General features: G+C 28.7%; 3 protein-coding genes across 5 annotated transcripts in view; 1 reads left to right on the plus strand and 2 right to left on the minus strand.

The window, feature by feature from the left end:
• The window catches only part of Spin (spinster), a 29730-nt gene extending 17805 nt beyond the window's left edge, over nucleotides 1–11925 (minus strand). For 2 of the 3 annotated variants that reach the window (XM_026636391.2, XM_026636392.2), the window contains exon 1: nucleotides 11425–11924. In XM_026636391.2, coding sequence (XP_026492176.1) covers nucleotides 11425–11629 — 205 coding nt within the window. In that variant the 5' untranslated portion in view covers nucleotides 11630–11924. Of the gene's footprint in view, nucleotides 1–11424 lie in introns of all 3 variants that reach the window. The other variant, XM_026636393.2, reaches the window with a different exon arrangement.
• Nucleotides 11926–12441: 516 nt separating this feature from the next.
• LOC113398027 (LDLR chaperone boca) lies at nucleotides 12442–13672 on the plus strand. The gene is made up of 4 exons (XM_026636588.2): nucleotides 12442–12586; nucleotides 12705–12846; nucleotides 12915–13169; nucleotides 13367–13672. The coding sequence occupies exons 2-4, from the start codon at nucleotides 12716–12718 to the stop codon at nucleotides 13539–13541; spliced, it is 561 nt and encodes a 186-aa protein (XP_026492373.2). The 5' UTR covers nucleotides 12442–12586; nucleotides 12705–12715; the 3' UTR covers nucleotides 13542–13672.
• On the minus strand, nucleotides 13615–15899 carry Rpa2 (Replication protein A2). The gene is made up of 6 exons (XM_064216796.1): nucleotides 15740–15899; nucleotides 15577–15662; nucleotides 15203–15427; nucleotides 14749–14934; nucleotides 13943–14148; nucleotides 13615–13781 (listed from the first exon to the last, which is right to left on the minus strand). Exons 1-6 carry the CDS (start codon nucleotides 15747–15749, stop codon nucleotides 13694–13696), a joined length of 801 nt encoding a protein of 266 aa, XP_064072866.1. The 5' UTR covers nucleotides 15750–15899; the 3' UTR covers nucleotides 13615–13693.
• Nucleotides 15900–18798: the final 2899 nt, after the last annotated feature.

Genomic DNA, 18798 nt, shown 5'->3' on the forward strand with positions numbered 1-18798 from the left:
AATGATTTTCTCCATACTAAAAAGTATGGACGACGAATGCCAAAAAGTAAGCAATATTTAAATAAAAATTACTATAATATTATGTGATATAATAGAAATTTAACACGGTGAACTTATTATTTACACTTTTGTGTCCCCATTTAACCAAAAATACATGTATAAACTAGCAGCTAAATAGCTTAAAAAACGTTAATAGAAAAGGTCGATTTCAGCGTTTGGAGTGATGTTGACGATGAATTTACTGAGTTATTAATACAAATTTTATAAATATCATGCGGTGAAACTTGAGATCTATCTATTAAGATACTGAATGTTTTTTTTCATCCATAATCAATGCTCCAGTTTTAAGATATTTCGAAAATAGTAAGCGCTATTTAGGCGTTCCGCAAGGACTGTCCTCTTAACAGTCGCTTATAACATACATGGTAATTAATGTATTTTTTTAGTTCGATTATTTTTACGTTTTTAATATTTGTTTAACAAACTTCCAGTTAGGAAACGCATGATACGTTAAACATACAAATACACAAGCTATCCTGTCGATTGAAATACTATAACGAATTGCTAAATCTACATAACTGTCTAATCACTTACAATATAAACACTTCTTATTCCATGAAAACATTAAACTAGCTTTACGAACTTCAAAACCGGAACCCCAAAATCTTCTTTAATCTTGAGGCGGTAAACAAGTCAAATTTTACAAATACATACAAGTCAGTATTTTTAAACTGTATTAACGTATTTTAATTTAACGTTTGATCGAATTGATTAGTTCAAAAACTTTTTTAAATAAACCTACTTACTAATTTTAATAGTTTTTTTTATCTCTTTGACAGATCCTTTCAGTAAAAGACCATCAGTATATGACTAAAATAGTTTACTCTGGGCTGTAGATGTGTGTACCGTATTTTAATTTTTATAGCCCACTTAACAAACTGCTTCCGGTGAAGTATATTCAAATGGTTTTATAAACCAACGAGTTAATAAATCATTAAAGGAGTGAGACTGATTGCATCGTTTTCTCAAAAATATATTGTTTTTCATTTATTTTTAATTAAAAAAATTAAAATACAATTTTTGATAATTTGTTAATATATGTAACGTACTCGTACAAAACAAATTTCTAGGAACATGTTGCAAGTAATTTCATAAAAAAAGTAACTTTCAGGGGAAACAACTAAATACGTGCTCATTTATATGTATCATAATAAAACCACGGGCTCCAATAAGTCTGCTGGTTTTGCATTTCTCGCAATCAACGTTGGATTGTACTTATTCAATTCTACTTAAAATGACGTAACCAATATATTATATTACTTGTAGTACGAGAGCTAGCAACCTTTTTATATTATACCAGCGACGGGTGCAATTTATGAATTAAGAAAATGATAATATGATAGTATCCGGGACGAATAACAACGAAACAACTGTCTATTAACTTTATAAAAAGCAATTTTACTTTTTATTGCTAAAAAAATGATTAAATTAAAATTCGAACTAAAATAATGTTAGAATACGAAATTTGCACCTGTACAAATTCGATGCGCAAAGGGAAACTCAACCGATCCCAGCAGTCAGACGGGTCGCATCCCCACCAAAATTCAATAAGAGAAATTATAAAAACCAGCTGACACAAAAATTTTTTTTTCGCGACGTTGCTGGTAGCTCTTGTACTATTGAAAATGCAATACAAAGTTTAAGTGTCACTTTATACATGAATAAAATTGGTATGTTACCTATGTAATCAATAAGTTTCCATTAAGTCCAAGACCAACGGGTGGTACTGGACTTAATGGAAGCCTGTACAAAATTTTGCTATATCACCGAGAGACGATGACGTCATTCTGTGTAACTTGAGCCAATTACAGAGTAACGTAGCTCAAGATGCGGATCTAGATTTTATCTTAAAGTTAACAAACAAACTCGGAATTCTTTTTCACATACTTAATATTATTTTATTCTTAATATTCTACTAAAAATAGGTATAGAAAGGTAAGAATAAAATTAACATCCGACTTCGGAATTTATTTTAATTATACGCTACAAGGTTTTCAACTTGGTAAAATATAAAACTAATTAAATTGAGATGGAACGTTGGGAACTCCTTGGACCCATTTTTTTTATAACTAAAAGAAATCAAACTAAAAAAAATCATCAAAATAAATACTTTAGGTCGTTAATGAATTTACAAAATTTGATAAAATTGTTAATGTCTTTCGCGCGACATGAATTTTAAACACCCAATAGTATTTATCACTGGTACAAATATTTATGTAAAAAAGTAAAAACGAAAGCGTACTTCATTTTAAAACTATTATATCTATGATTTTTTTTATCCTTTACTTATAATAATTAAATTGATTATAATCTTATCGTTTAACTTTATAAATAGTTAGGTTTTATATTCATATTTCCGTAATGGATCTTTTAAAACTAAAAATAAATCAACAAACTTCATATTTTTTTTATATATTTGAATTTATCCACACATTCACTACTTTTCTATTTTATTCAAGTCTTTCCACGGATGCGTGTCAGTTTTAAAATCACTTAAGTTGATACAAGTATTTATTATCACCGCTTACTGAGTATTTGAATGTAATGTAATGTTGAAACCAAGGGCTCGTAAGCGATATCACTGATTAGATATTAACTTGTAAGTGGAACGCAATATACCAGATATATAATATATACGATAAACGATTATTGAATAAAAATGTAATTTCAAATTGCTGTTTTCATTATTAAAACGAAAAAAAATTGAATAAATCTTACACGTAATTGGCTTTATACTTTGATTACAGTTAGGCATTAGGCATAACTGTTAATAATATTCATAACATCCCATAAAACGGAACGTTGAATGAGCATGTCATGCATTGGTATAATTGTATTAATAACGATCTTCACGTAGGTGGTACGTACATACGTGGCGACAAACGTAAATATATACATACCACGCCTTTATGTAAATCATCTTAAGAACGTTATTCGATTGTAAGTATATAATGTAGTGCACTGTATCATCTCCAGTGGAACTAATTGGCTGCAAGTGCAGTCTCGATGGGCTCTCGTATGGACCAGCGTTTCATGAGTATAATGCGGGCTCAAAATGGCTGCAGCTGCGTTTCATCTTATCAAAGGCATTACTGTGACGGTAGCGTTTGTAATATCAATCAACTGATTGCAGTTTGATTTAAACCTACGTCGCATCTTGATTGTATTATGGAAACATAGCAACAATAAATAGGATTTATAGTCATGTCTTAATTTAACATAAGGACATGAAGCATATTATAAATCGTATTTGTTTTTTGAACCTATTCTCTTCTATAACAAGTCATTTAACAGTTTTTGTTTCACTAAGAAAAACTTTTTTACGTAATATAATTTGATTGATTTCAATTTAAAAAAAAGGATTAGATAAAGATAGATTTCGCGAAATTTGATTTCTAAGAATGAAATTATGGGTCCATTTGAGTTCATAATCGCTGTGCAGTCATCGATATTGCTTATTAAGTTCCGTTCCATGTTACTTGCAGTTTATTATTCGAAGGTGAAATACGTTAATAATAATAATTGTTATTCTTGCAATATTTATAACTTTACAACTTTCATATTATTAAAATAAAATATTGAACAATTCTAAAATTAAAAAAAAATAATTGTTAGGAATATTTATGCTCATTCAATCTACACTGAAACATAATTTATTTGATTTGATGTGTTGTGTGTGTGTTTGATAAGTAAGATTTTTAAGATAGATATCGTAATATTATCCTAATAGATGAGGTGTTTGTTTTGTAATACCTAAATGAAAAAACTACCAAATCAATGGAGACGGTTTCAGTATATAATATTGTAATAAAAATATCTGTACTGCGCACGTGACAAGTGCGATTTCGTGTATTAATAAATCGATATCACATTTTAAATATATCAATACAACATCGATACACGAAACGAAAGACGTTAAATCCTTAAAAAGAAATTAGCGTATCGTATCGTATCGTATCGTATCGTATCGTACGACCGGTACTCAATAAATTCCAATGCAACGCAATTACATGTTTATGACAAATAAATATTTGCTGTAATGGAAAGTTATGTAAATTTCTTATGTACGTAGCTACGTGACTAAAATTTTGTGAGAGACGTGTCAGAAAACTCAACGAACAGAATCGTCTCCTACTGAACACGCTATACTCTAAATACTAAAACGAAATACATAAATAAAAATATAATTTTACGTAAACAAGTTCTAGCTTAATATATTTTCTCTTTCGAATACATTGTGTTTTTTTTTTATCAGACTTTGATATAAGGAGCTTGCTCATGCGCACAACACTATAAATCTGTAATACATAAATTCTTAGAAAAATATATAGATTTTTTTTCTTACATTATCAAAAAAAATATTAAAATAATTAATCGTTGTAATAATAAAATTTTTCATTATTGTTTTGTCCAACCATAGAACAAGGTTTAACAAAATACGTTTAACTTCTTATGTCTAGCTTAGACAGAACTTCAATATTTGTAATTGTAAGCTGCGTTTTCATAGGTAATTAAATATATATTTTATATTACTGTAAGCACAAACTGCTACCTATAACAATTAACTACTAGACATTCTTCAAAAAAGTATTAAAAAACAAGTCATACTTTTTTTTGTAATTAAGATAAAGTAATGGCGATGTCCATTGGGAATGCATTTACGAATGATTAACGTTTAAAAACAGATTGACAGATAAAAAAGATTCGAAACAAACGTTGGGTAAAATAGAATATTATCTAATTTATGAATAACTAATGTTCGAAGGACCGGTCTAACTGGTTCGATTAATATCCCCATAAAGTAAACGCATCGAAGCTACGATCCTATAACAAAAATTTAATTTATAATATTTAAAATTTTAAAGTAATAAAATTTGTGATCGTTCTTTCTGTTTTATATTTTTACTACGATGTGTTAAACGGAACAATTAAATCTTCAATATAAATTCAAAAAGATTTCTTGTGTTGCGGTACCTTTCACGCCACCTACGTGGTTGTTAAAGAAATGATGGTAATAAAACTTTCGTAACATTTACAATCCGACCTAAAGGTTCGCAATTCACTGAAATGGGCTTCATTTCAATAGTTTTACGATTTCGGCTAGAGTTCAATTTATTTCGTAGTCGACAACTTTTACTTATTTGCTTATGTATCTATATAGTATTGTGAATTAATAAAAAACTATCCACATAATATTGAGACTTGTAAATGATCAAAGTAAGAACATAAAAATAAATAACCATGCAACATATTTGAATCGATACAGTATACCACATTTTTAACCCCTCGACGGGCAGCCCGACCTACGCAACTGGGGCTTCCACATATTTCATTTATTAAATGATGTGTACACACCCGCACCCTATAATAATTTAACAAAATAGGAACAGCAGGAACCCTTTTATTACACAATATAAGTTTTTATGATTTAACCAATGATCATAAATTATAAGTGCAATATGCGTCATTTTAAAATTAGGCCTTGCGTTTTGATTAATTGTACAATGCACACGATTTAAAGACATTTTTTTTTATTAGTATCTTCATCTATTACACAAAGATAGCTTCTATACTTTTTACTAACGGTGCAAAAAAACCTGCAGAAAAATAGCGTTGATTAATTACTCAATAAGATCAATTGACACGAACGCATTCATAATGAAAAAAGCATGCGGCGTTAAAAAAGTCACGTAAAATTCAGTAACGAATAATATTTAAAAAACTACAGGTCATGATGGAAAAGATTGTGAGACAGCATCGTTCATCTCAACAATGAACTATTTTAAAAAATAAAAACGTCACGTTCATAGAATTATGCATGATGCGGCATTTTGTTGCGGGTACTAGAAAAAAAAAACCTTGACTTGGAAAGTATTTTAGTTACACAGATACAATATGTAGTAAGTTATTTTCATTTTATTTATTAGTTAAAATAACTTGAGATTTTTTGTCTAAGTATGTATGTATGTAAATAAGATTCATAGATATTTATTACCGTTGTTAAATAATTAAAAAAAAAGTATATGATCCAATAATTATTTTTCTATTTTATTTACGCTTAAAATTATCAACTTCATAGATAATCTAGGATAGTTATCGTCAAATTTGTCTTCAGGAAATATCCTAATCAGGTATTATCAATTCGAGAATTTCGTAAATCACCTTTATCTATTATTAAATACCAATAAAAGAAACAACAATCAAATTATTTTTAATTATTTCGTGTTGAATGCATGTAAGACAGCGAGTGAGATGAATTAATACCAGACAAAATCGTGTTAAAAAGAAAAAGTACCAGTAAAAATATGATAATAAATATTTCACTCACATGAAACAAATAATTTGTTTGTAAGTTATAACTAACGACAAAACATGGATCTTAAATAAATAATGCTAGTGTTAATTAATATATATTTTATGTAATAAATTCTACTTGCAGCTACAATAATAGACATCAGTTTTAATCATTTAAATTAATTTTAGTTAATTTTGGTATGAAAAATTAAAACTATTAAATATCTTCAATAAATTTACCGACAAATAAAAAATAATTTGTTATAATACCTTTTTTATTATAAATATTAATGTAGAAAATTAATATCTATATAAACAAAAATGAATGTTTGTATGTATACCTGTGTGCGGTTTTTAAGCTTCCGTCGCCCGATTGTGATGAAACTTTGATAAGTTTTTAACCATTTTTTTTTGTATGTCCCGCAATACATACTTTTTAAATAGATATTTAATAAAAATACATTATAAATGTTCATCTTCACTTTGTACATTTATTTGTAATAATATTAAATATAACGTTTACTTAAAAGAAAACGTGACACGATTCTCCTTGAATGGTTAGAAATATTTATTCTTAGTTAAGCAATAGCAATTACGTTATTAGCCACATGATTTAATTACACTAATAAAAATCGTTTGTTCTGTAATCGAAATTGGAATATATCGTACCGAATAATAAATAAAATAATCTTTTTCAATTCATCACAAAAATTTAATCTAAAGATTTAATACCATTAGCCTTGGAAACCCAGGTTGTTACATACTTGACGAAAGATAGTTTAATATTTGTTCAAACACATACGCAAGATTTGTATAAATAGTTTAAACAAAACACGTACTACCGCGTCATTTGCTTTTGTACAATTTTTTTTTAATCATAGTATGTATGTGATGTTCCGATCGTCATTTTGTTTAACAAATCGTAAAACTTCTCATATCTGTGACGTGACAAACACAGTGATTCATGATCCTTGACCTAAGCCGTGTATCATCAAGATAATGAACAACAGATAATATAATAATAGCATCATAGAATGACGTTCTCATTGAATTTTTCAAAATGTTTACCGGGTAAAAATATATTTACAACAGCTGATAATGACAATTTAAATCTACTTTAACGTTCATAAAACAATGACATTCTCTGACAGAAAATGATATGAGCAGATGCAAAGTTAGCCCATTTCGAATATCTATAATTATCATTTATATTTTAAGACTTAATAACACCGGTAGTGAAATCTTTTTGTACGTATGCATCTTACATACTTATCACCATATATGTCACCCTCGAACAGCTGCATTTTGGTACTTTACATTGAAGATTGTAATCTAGATAACAGTAATTTAAGAGATCTCTACCGCAGATAGAACCCACGTGTAAACAGTGTGTTGATTGTTCCTCGGGGAAATCATCCGCCCTATGCAAATAGGGGCAAGCAACGTCTGTGCAATCAAACGATCTCACTTTATATATTTGTTTTGCACTTAACGCGCTTATCCCTATTCCATCCGTAATTACATAAGCAGGAATATGTATATTTAAAAAATTCTATGTGCGTATGCTACCACAATTTTATATACATACTAAATCAATTTAAATTTGTTTTATAAATAAAAAGATCCTTATTATCTTAAACTAACCGAAGATCGTCGTTACAAAATTATGCACCAAGACTTCGACTTTATTCAATGAACCAGTTAAATACGTCATTTTTAAAAGGTCAAGACAAATAAATATAGTATTATATGCTACGGAATTACACCAACGTGCGACGAAAACAAAATAATTATACTTTTTAACTTTCCATAATCGAAGCCGCGACGTGTGGTGCTTGTAATATATTTATTATATAATAATAAAATATTGCAATGGTTTCTATTCATGTATAAAAAATTATGTGAATAAATAAGCTTTTCATAATATAAAACAGTTCACAAAAACATTGCAAAAAAACTTTAATTTAAATCGTATAATATAATATCATAGGAACTATTCATTAACAGTAAAGAACTTCTTAGAAGACCTTTCATAAGTAGGTACATTTAAGCTATTATAACCAGGGTTTTTTAAAAATTGTATAACGATACAAGCCCCTAATTCCAGGCACACTCATTCACGATTAAATACCTTCTACATATTTAAAGGGACACATTGTATTCAGTGAAAGGGAGAAGCGGGCCTACGCACGTGATTCCACACTACAGATTAGTTCCCAGGATACGTGACATCGACCCTTCATGGGTGTTCGGACTGTTACAAATAGATTCGACATTACGTGGAAAACATTTTTGTTTAGATTTGAAGCAATAAAAATTGTTTATTTAATAATTATGTTAAAACTGAATGCATTAATAAAGTTACATTTTTAAAAGATTTTTATTTAAATTCACCTGTTAGTATGTTTGTGTAGATAGATCAATACTTGTTTAGTGGCTGTTTTTTTTACACTTTCAGTGCAGTTATCGTGACAATACAATCCAAGAAGATGAACGTCGAGCTCTTTTTCAATTATTCCAATAATTAAATTGATGATGTAGTTAAGACACAACATAATAAAACAAAATGCACGTATAATGTTCAATACTTAAAAATGGCTTAATGTTACGATGTCACGATCTACCCAAAAGTATACGCAAGTGATGTCATACAGATAAAAAAATAATCTCAAGTAATATGCATACTCATAAAATAGCTTAAAATGTCAACGGTATAGTTAACAAATGTTTCGTAATTTAATTTCCCTTTAGACTAAGTATCATCTAAACGTCTAGAGATAATGTTATCCGAGTTGTTTTCAGAGTTGAGTTATCTACTAATCAGAGATTAAAATATTGCTTAACATGACGTAATATTAGACTTGCGGTGGCCTATTAAGATACGAAGTAATGAAATTCTGTGGTCAATTTTAGTTTAATATTTCACTAGCGCATTATACGTATCTCTAATATAAGAAAAAAGACGAAAGTAACAGCGTTTAAATAATCCACGGCTGGGCTAAGGCCTTTCCGTTTTCGAAGTTTAAGAGTTAATTCTAACACGTTGCTCTAATTGTTTGATACACATGTAACAAGTGCATTTTCGCCTAACCTTTTCCTTCCTCGTCAAAAAAGAATCCGATTTTGAATCATCGGCTAATATCGACCTTTCAGAATATAGTAAAAAAATTAATTACAATTATCAGAAATTGCCGGATAATGTATGCAATACCGATAAAACATTAATATGTTTATTTATAATATATATTACATGAAAAAAAACTCGAGCGAAATTTATGTGGGTAGTTTTGTAGGTATATGTATAAGGATTAAAGACCGTGAAACATAAGCGTCCGCGCTCAGGGCTCTTTGAAAATGGTCATTTTGGCGGTGCATGAAGTTTATCTTAATAAAGTACAACTAATTGGTCCTATTATTTCTATATGGCCTGTTATTTGTTTGTTCGCAATAATTATATAATTACAATAAACTTATAAAGATATTCAAAATAACGAATGAAGCGAAATATTTAAGAACGCAAATCCCAAGAGGTGGAAATAAAAATTAGGATCGACACGGTCACATTAACTAATTGGATCAATGTCTGACCGGTACAGTATGCAGTCACATATTTCAAAGTGGCCTTAATTTTCGTAGATTTAATAAAATTGCTACGTACGTTTTTCGCATGGCATTGGAAAATGTACATTTGCGGAATCGTCATTTTTCTGGTTTTTAAGGTTGCACGTTTTATTTACGAAACTATATTTCAGATTTTTTATTTTAATAACAAATATTGTCTGTGACCTATCTAAAATGTTATAATAATATTATCGAGTAAATTTTGATAGTATTGAGATAACTTTTCTCATTGCAATAATATCTCATATAATTATAAAAATACTGCATTCTCTGTAAAAAATTAAGTTAATAATATTTCGTAAATTTTGTATATAAATTAACAAGTATTGAGAAATTTGTTCATTTTTCATCATGCATATGTGGTTTGAATAGTAATTATCATTTAAAAAGTGCATAAACTTCACTGATCTTTTAACATAATTTTAAAGTTTCATTACTAAGAATATATGAATTTCTTTTTAAATAAAATGCTCTTCTATAAATACTTCTTATTAACTTAAGCATATTAGTTGAGCAAATGTGCAATTAAAAGCACCATTATGAACAAATCATCTTAAAAATCCATGATTTATGGTTTATTTACAACATCCTTACAATTCTTGTAGTGCCAACATCTATGTGGGATAAGTAACCACACACTGTCAAGTGGCCAAATATTCTGACTTCCTAAATTAGTTACAATAAAATTGTACTTAAATCATAATAACTAACTCACAATCTGATGAAGAATTTTAATTATTTTCGATTGTTAATATAATAAAAAATAAATATTCATACAATTCAAATTAATAAAAATGTGTACAAATTTAATTATAAGCTTTCGAACAGTATATCAGAAATATTTGAAAGACACAACAGTCAACCAAAATATACTACAGATATTGTCTAAGTTGTTCTTATAGTGTATAAAATTTTAAGGGATAAAATATTTTGGCACTGATTACTAATGATTAACATGTTAGTATTTGTTTGTAAACAAACCCTTAATAACATGTTATGGTGTCAAGCTAATTGCATAACAGTATAAACAGTAAACACTTACATGAAAAACATATTTAACACATATATTTCGATCACTCTATTGTAATATACATAATAGGATATGTTTTAGTAACATTACTGAATATAATAATTAAAAAAAATTATATCTTTCACGTAATTCAAGGCTTACACATTATATTATGTAAAAATATGTTCAACTTATCTCCTTAATCCCTTACCAAATATATAGCTGCAAGTATAGTAAAGTAAACTCAGATTTTTATCAATTTTTATTTGCAGTTTCATATATTATGAGAATTAGCATTAAATTAATTGATTTAAGTCTTACAGGGAACAAAATATTTCTTATTAGAATTAAATCACAGTTGCTTTTTGTTAGTATTTTTAAAATTTTGTAAATTAACTCATTGGGTATCTGTTATAACTATCAATAAGGAGGATACTCACCAGCCAGGGTAAACCTGTCCATATAGTTGATGAGGTTAACAAAACACAATACTCCGACTGTCATGTATTCGATGAAGCTGACATCGCTCAGATTATCTCGCCTCCTCGCCTGCTTCTCGTGCAACAGTGCCGTAGCAGAATCATTATCCCCATTTATCACCAACTGTTGATTTGATGTATTTGGAGTAATACTACTCTGGTCCATGATGCCCACCCCCAAACTTAAAAGTGACTAAGCTGTAACTGCAGTCCCAATCACTTGACCGTAACGAAACTTTTATTTTTTCTTTAAACTTAATAGTCACTACACAAAATTAATAAGAAGCAATTAGAAACTGGTTATACAATTTAATTATATTATTGCACATATCAATCTTAATTATAAAGGGTTTAAAAAATTAAAACAATATACGACCGAAAAGATACCCGCCACAGTGACAACTAAATAAAGTAAAACCAAAACGTCTAAAACCGGTGACGTGCTCTGACGTATACTTTCAAGATATAACTTTGAAGTTTTGGGAATCCAGTGTGACTTTATTCAATGACAGATACCAGAGACAAAATCTTGTAATCTCTTTTTTAAGCTATCTTACGTATATAGGTGGGGAGTAAAGGGGAGAATCAATATTTTTTTAGTATTTTTTTTTTAAGTTAAATCAATTGTTTCTCAAGTGTTTCAATGAGCGCTTAAAAAAAATGTTGTTCGCTTGTTATATATATATTTTTAGTGTATACATAGGTACTGGATATTATTAATTTAATAATGAAACATTTTTAGTTATAATTTTTAGTACATATATTTTTACGTAATATGTGCTAGTCTAGTCAATTTTACTGTTTATATACATCCCATGAAATAGTTTAACAACTTTCAATTATTATATATAACCACTAATTAAATTAAGTATAATTTGTCATTCTCAGCAATTAAATTTATGACAAACTGTTTGCTATCTTTTTTAGTCGAAGTGATCACTGATTAGGCACACAGATACTGTTATAATTGAGGTTTATCTATAATCTATATAGTAACTGACTTATGTTAGCGAATGCTACTTTAAGTTTTAACCATAGAGAATATAAGACTGTATTACAATTTCAAACTACATATTTTTTATAAGGAAATTATAGCTATCCAGTTTATTCAGTAAGGTAAAAGGTTAGTCGTACTTGTTTTTTAAGTTTATCTTTCTCCTTAACCATTTTATCAGAAAAGTTAATTGAAATTTATGCAATAATTGCTTTCATCTTTTTTTAAACATTTGTTTCAATTTCAGGCACATTTAACATGGCAAAATTCTTGTATATCATTATTTTAGTTTGCTTTAGCAGTTGTTTAAGTAAAAAATACAACGATGAAGAAAAGCCGGAATGGGCGAAGAAAGATATTCGTGACTTTAGCGATGCTGATATGGAACGGTATAGTAATATTTCATATATGTACTTCCAAGCCATACAAATATTATAATTATAAAACTTTTTTTTAGCCTTTACGATCAATGGGAAGAAGATGATGAGCCATTGCCAGAAGACGAACAGCCGGAATACAAGCGTAAACCACCTTCGATAGACTTAAATAATCTAGACATGTCAAACCCGGAATCTGTATTACAAGCAACAAAGAAAGGTCAGACTCTGATGATGTTTGTAACAGTTGCTAACAAACCTTCGAAAATAAGAACTGAAGAATTAACCAAGATTTGGCAAAGTGGTCTTTGGAGCAATCACATACAGGCTGAAAGGTTATCATTGTTTGACTTTTTTAATTAATAACAACTGTTAAGAAACTTACTTCAAAAAATTACTTATTGATATGTTTTCGATATATTATGTTATCTTGTTAATTTATATATATATTGAAATTGCAGCATTTTATAATTTATTGAATCATGTTTATTTCAAGATCAATGTTTTAATGTATATGGTAATTTATTCGCAGATATCTTATAGATGATGATCGAGCAATATTTATGTTTAAAGATGGCTCTCAGGCATGGACAGCCAAAGAATATCTTATAGAGCAAGATGAACTCAAAGATGTTCAATTAGAAAGCCAAACATATGTTGGAAAAAATCCTGATGTAAAAAATAAAGCTGTAAGGGATGAGTTATAGATCTGCAATGCATTTTACTAATGCATATGAGAAAATATTATGGAAAATATTTCATGCAATTAATGAAACACTGTTTTTGCAAATATATTTATTTTATTTAAGATACAAAAATTAAATCATATTTTTCTTAACATTAGTTTCATTGGATATATTTAGAAGCACGCATCAGTAGCACGAAAATGTTCTTCATCAATTGTTGAATATATGTGTCCTTCACCCCACATCCATTCTAGGATATTTCTGAAATACAAAAGTGATTTGGATTAATATTTCAATAGAAAATATTGTTTAATCGATTATCATTTAATAGTATACCTTAATTTGTAATGAATGTATAGATTTGTGTATAAATATGTAAAATAAGGTAAGTATGTATTATTTTTATTAATTCCTTTACTTACCCGAATTCCACATTAGACATCCGATCTTTCAAGCTGGCATAAATGTCCTGCTTACTTATGCCTTGTTCAAGTGTAGAAGCACGAATTAGATTATAGACCATCATTTGCCTTGCATTTAGTCCATTTACTGAAGCATTATCATCGATACCAACCATGGAATTGGCCGGCAATCCACTGGTAAATGTTGAATCCTCATTTGGTTTTGTCTATAACAATAATATTAAATTTCATATATAGTTATTTCTATTCATATTATATTATAAACATTGCTATTATCTTTCAGTATAAAAATATTTAAAACTGAACATACAACAACACAACAATCAAAGATAACAAAAAAAATGCACACAAATATCATTTCACATATTTAATTGTGGTTTATTTTGCTTTACACTGATATTATTAGTCATTATATATATATATGTTTTATGTTCTTTATTTGTGTTTTAACTCATTTATATGTGGAAGATGTCAAAAAAAAACCTGCATGTGTTCATATACATACATGCAGGTTTTTTTTTTTGACATCTATATCATCTATCATATTTGCCAGTATCCACCAGCATTGAAGCAACATGATGGAATAAATAATAATCTTTTTTCTCAAAAGTAGATAAGATCTAAGCCTTGTAGTGGGACACTAAACCTTCCCGCCGGCCTGAACTGATATATCATTGGTTGATTTAAATAAACTATTAAATCATCAATAACTTCATTTGTCAAAATTACATTACTTTAGTCTTATTTGTTATATTATAACTTCGAATGGAATTATTATACCATTTTATATAGAAGATAATACACACCTTCTTAGAATCAGCTTCCATTTTTAATTTATTATTGATACATTGCAAATAATGGAACGTAATAGCATTCACATCAGCAACTGGCATGATTTTAAAAGCCATTACAACTTTTTTGCCTTTATTGGTTTTTACATTTCCATAAACTTGTATGTAATCATTAACTTCAATTTTTGGCATGGATGTATCCTGTAAACCATTTAAAAAACATTTTTAACCCTTGTTCATTGCTTTATTGTATGTAACTCATCCTATAATTAAATAAGGATGTAGTTACAATTAACATTTTATTACTTTATAAGAGTATATAAATCAAAAAGGTAATTGTAGCATAAAATAAATAATGAAATTGGAAAGTCTATTATGACACTTTTATTTAATGGCAGTGAGGAATTTTGGTTTGGTGTGTTCTTTTCTCAATTATGATTATTTATACTGGAATGATAAGACAACTTACAGCATCTTCATCCATAGCATCTTGTTCTAACCATAGAACTGCTCTCATTCTACCTGTTATGTCTTGTATAGTGTACGTTATTTTAGTACTTTGAACTCTTATATTTTTGACTCTAGCGACAAGTGATACAATTTGTATTTCTGTTCCCCAAATCTTTATGCCTTCGTCTCCGGAATGTAAAGCTTGTTTTATTACAATTGGAGCAGTGCGAGAAGCTCTTCTTCCCTACAACATAAATAGTATAAAAAAATACTGATGAAATCATTTCAACAAAATATATTATTTTTAAACCCAATTTCTGACTGGTGTGGACAAATTTGTATTTTAAAATACTCTAACTAGTTACCTTAAAAATGTAAGTGTGTATTACCTACCGTTTTGTTCTGTCCTTGGTTTGGTGTGGTGACATTTCCAAATTGATTTGGTGAATTAAAGAATCCACCACCAGCAACTGATTGGTCTAAAATATGAAACAATAAAATTTGGCTTAAACACAGTTATCATAATATTACGAGTCTGTACAAGTATTACACTTACCATTCCACATTTTGATAATAATAACTTGTATAAATGTATAAAACTGGTTTTACTAAACAAATAACTACTAAATTGAGTGAACAAAGTTTTTTGTTAAAAGTAAAAAAACTATAAAGTATAAACACTAGCTAGTATACAATAAATTAGTTAGTAGATAATTTTGAATACTTGAATATGACTCAATATCGGTGGGAAAAACGAAGTGACAGTGTTCAGTATTACCATAATGACGATAGCATAAAAATTACTAACATTATAAAGAAATACTTTTACATTGCCAAAAAACATTAAATATACATCAAATATATTTTAGTTTTTATTTTAGAGTATCAACTATTGTACCCACTTATGATCCCTGCAAAGTATTGCAGTTGAATGAGAACTGAACAGTCATTTACGAATTCGAAGCTACCTAATTAATGCGCGGGCCGCGGAATTCCAAACTTGCGCCCTGCGCCGCGCCTCTTTACTTGAAGCGCGACGCGTTTCATAAAATGTATCGAAATTAGACATTCAAATCAAATGTATTTTATTCAAGAAATCTTTACAATAAAGCGTTTTTGGACCGTCAATATGAATTATTAATCAACAGATTTACAATGTTGCTATTCACGATTATTGTTCAATCAGCCCTATGTCCAAAAAAATTTATTTTAATGTTGTTTACACTTTTAATGACGTATCATTTTGTATGTTACCCAACAGATATTAATTTTAAGTGCTTAGTGATATGTTGATGGTGTAACTTTTCCAATAAATAAATAATAAGATTTATTGATAAATGTAGTCTTAATAAACTTTATAAATTGATTATATTTTCCGGCATCTTATTATATATTCATAAACCATTGGCCTAAAATGTTATCTGTACCGTATGCAAGTTGAAAGCAGGGGTTATAAGTTTTTTTATTTTATTTCTTGTATTAATTAATAGTATGTATATAATCTGTATAAATATTATATTATCCATACTTCCATACTATATATTTATAATATTATAAATGCGAAAGTAACTCTGTCTGTCTGTCTGTCTGTATATTTTACCACTAAGGGGGTGCAATATGGGTTGAAAGGTTTTATGGAAGTCGTAATTTTTTAAGCTAAAAATATGAAACTTAATTTTGGGGTACTGATTAAAAATGATCAAATAATTATTTAAGTGTTCCTAGATATTCTACCCCTTAGGGGTTGAATTGGGGTTGACATTTCTTATACAGATTAGTCTGGAAGTTCGTCATTTTTTAGTTAGAAGCATTAAATTTTATTTTTGTCTTACTTATTAAAAATGAGTAAATACGTATTTTAGCGTTTCCTTGATATTCTACCTCTGAGGGGTTGAAATAAGGATTGAAAGCTTTTATGGGAGTCTATCATTTTTTAAGTGAAAAACATAAAACTTTATTTTTAGATACTGATTAAAAATGATTAAATACGTATTTAAGTGTTTCTAGATATTCTACCTATAAGGAGTTTAATAGGGGTTGACATTTCTTATATAGGTTAGTCTAGATGTCCGTCATTTTTGAAGTTAGAAGCATGAAACTTTATTTATGGGCTACTGATTAAAAAATAGTAGATACGTATTTAAGTGTTTCTTGATATACTACCTCTGAGAGGGTGAAATAGGGGTTGACATTTCGTATATAGGTTAGTCTGGAAGTCCGTCATTTTTAAAGTTAGAAGCATGAAATTTTATTTTTGGGTTACCGATTAAAAATAAGTTGATACGTATTTAAACGTTTCTGGATATTCTACCCTAAGGGTTGAAATACACACCAATATGATATACAAAGAGGTCTTACATGAACGTAATATTTTAAGTTAATTTGTAAATATATTCATATTCTACGCGAGCGAAGCCGCGGGTAACAGCTAGTCGTAAATATATTATAAAGCAGCCCTTAATCCACCTGTTTCTTTAAATTTTTTGCATAATGATGTCCTAAAACTAATATTGTATATAGTTCGGAGAGCTCTTTTCTGCAGAATAAATGCAATTTAAATATCTTATTATTCTTTTTACTGTATATTTTGTATCGTTAGGTATGAAGACTATAAAATATTAAAGCATAGCATGAGTCAATTTATACGATAGACTAGCTTCATTGAATTAAAAGACCTATGGAAATTTGAAAATCTTATTTTAATCAGTGGGTTATCCGTTGCTTTCGACCGATAGGTTTGAACGTTCCCAAGTCGTGTCGGTTCGGAAAAACCGCCGGCGAAAGCTGGTTCCACAGAGTGGTTGTGCGAGGCAGAAAATGTCTTAAAAATCGCGCTGTTGTGGATTTTTAAGATATTTTTCACCATTATGTGTAAATTAAAATGTGTAAAATAAAAGTGTAAATTAAATGTAAGTTAAGGCTTTTTAAATTTCAGATTTATCTGAGAAAACCACCAGCGCCATTACTAAAGAAGGTGAAATTGCTGCTTCCACGTCTTTTTCAGGGATTTTTAGAAACTAGCTATAGCAACACATGGCTCAAGCTAACCAACTTAATAGCCAGAGGTAAAATAACTGTGAACGGACTATATAAAATTATAAATATGAACACTTAACAGTCATTTACGTCTTACACACACTGTGTACAACAACACATAGATACAATTAAGGACATTTAGGGAATCGGAAGCAGTTCTTCAAAATGATGTTGATATATTGTTGTTTTATTTCTTTGATTACAAAATTATAATATATTTTTTTTAATAAAATATTAGGGACGATTGTTTTCTAATTTTTTATTTAACGTCAGTAAATTATTGAAAATCACCATACAAACTCTCATCTCCACTTTAGATATTTGTTTATAAATTATCCCTTAGTGCTTAACTAAGTCCGGAGACACTTTGGGAGAGGCCTGTCTAGCAGTGGATTATGATTGGCTTATGATGAACCCACCAGTTAGTTTAAGTTGTGCAATGAATTGTATGTCAATTAGTCATTATAAAATGATATTAAATTAATGACTTACAAAATTTAAAATTCTGACTAATTAACAATAAAGCCTTAGTTAGTTTTTTAAAGATATTTGCAATTTGCTGTGCTTAATTCATTCACA

The sequence above is a fragment of the Vanessa tameamea genome, chromosome 13 (genome assembly GCF_037043105.1).
Source record: "Vanessa tameamea isolate UH-Manoa-2023 chromosome 13, ilVanTame1 primary haplotype, whole genome shotgun sequence".
Classification (NCBI taxonomy): Eukaryota; Metazoa; Arthropoda; class Insecta; order Lepidoptera; family Nymphalidae; genus Vanessa; species Vanessa tameamea.

Coding starts and splice junctions, on each gene's coding strand:
- LOC113398027 (XM_026636588.2), top strand. CDS start 12,716: ATGGCAAAATTCTTGTATATCATTATTTTAGTTTGCTTTAGCAGTTGT. Junction 12,847..12,914: donor AGCGATGCTGATATGGAACG/GTATAGTAATAT, acceptor ACTTTTTTTTAG/CCTTTACGATCAATGGGAAG. Junction 13,170..13,366: donor AATCACATACAGGCTGAAAG/GTTATCATTGTT, acceptor ATTTATTCGCAG/ATATCTTATAGATGATGATC.
- Rpa2 (XM_064216796.1), bottom strand. Junction 15,428..15,576: donor ACCAAGGACAGAACAAAACG/GTAGGTAATACA, acceptor TTTATGTTGTAG/GGAAGAAGAGCTTCTCGCAC. Junction 14,149..14,748: donor TGGAAGCTGATTCTAAGAAG/GTGTGTATTATC, acceptor TTATTGTTATAG/ACAAAACCAAATGAGGATTC.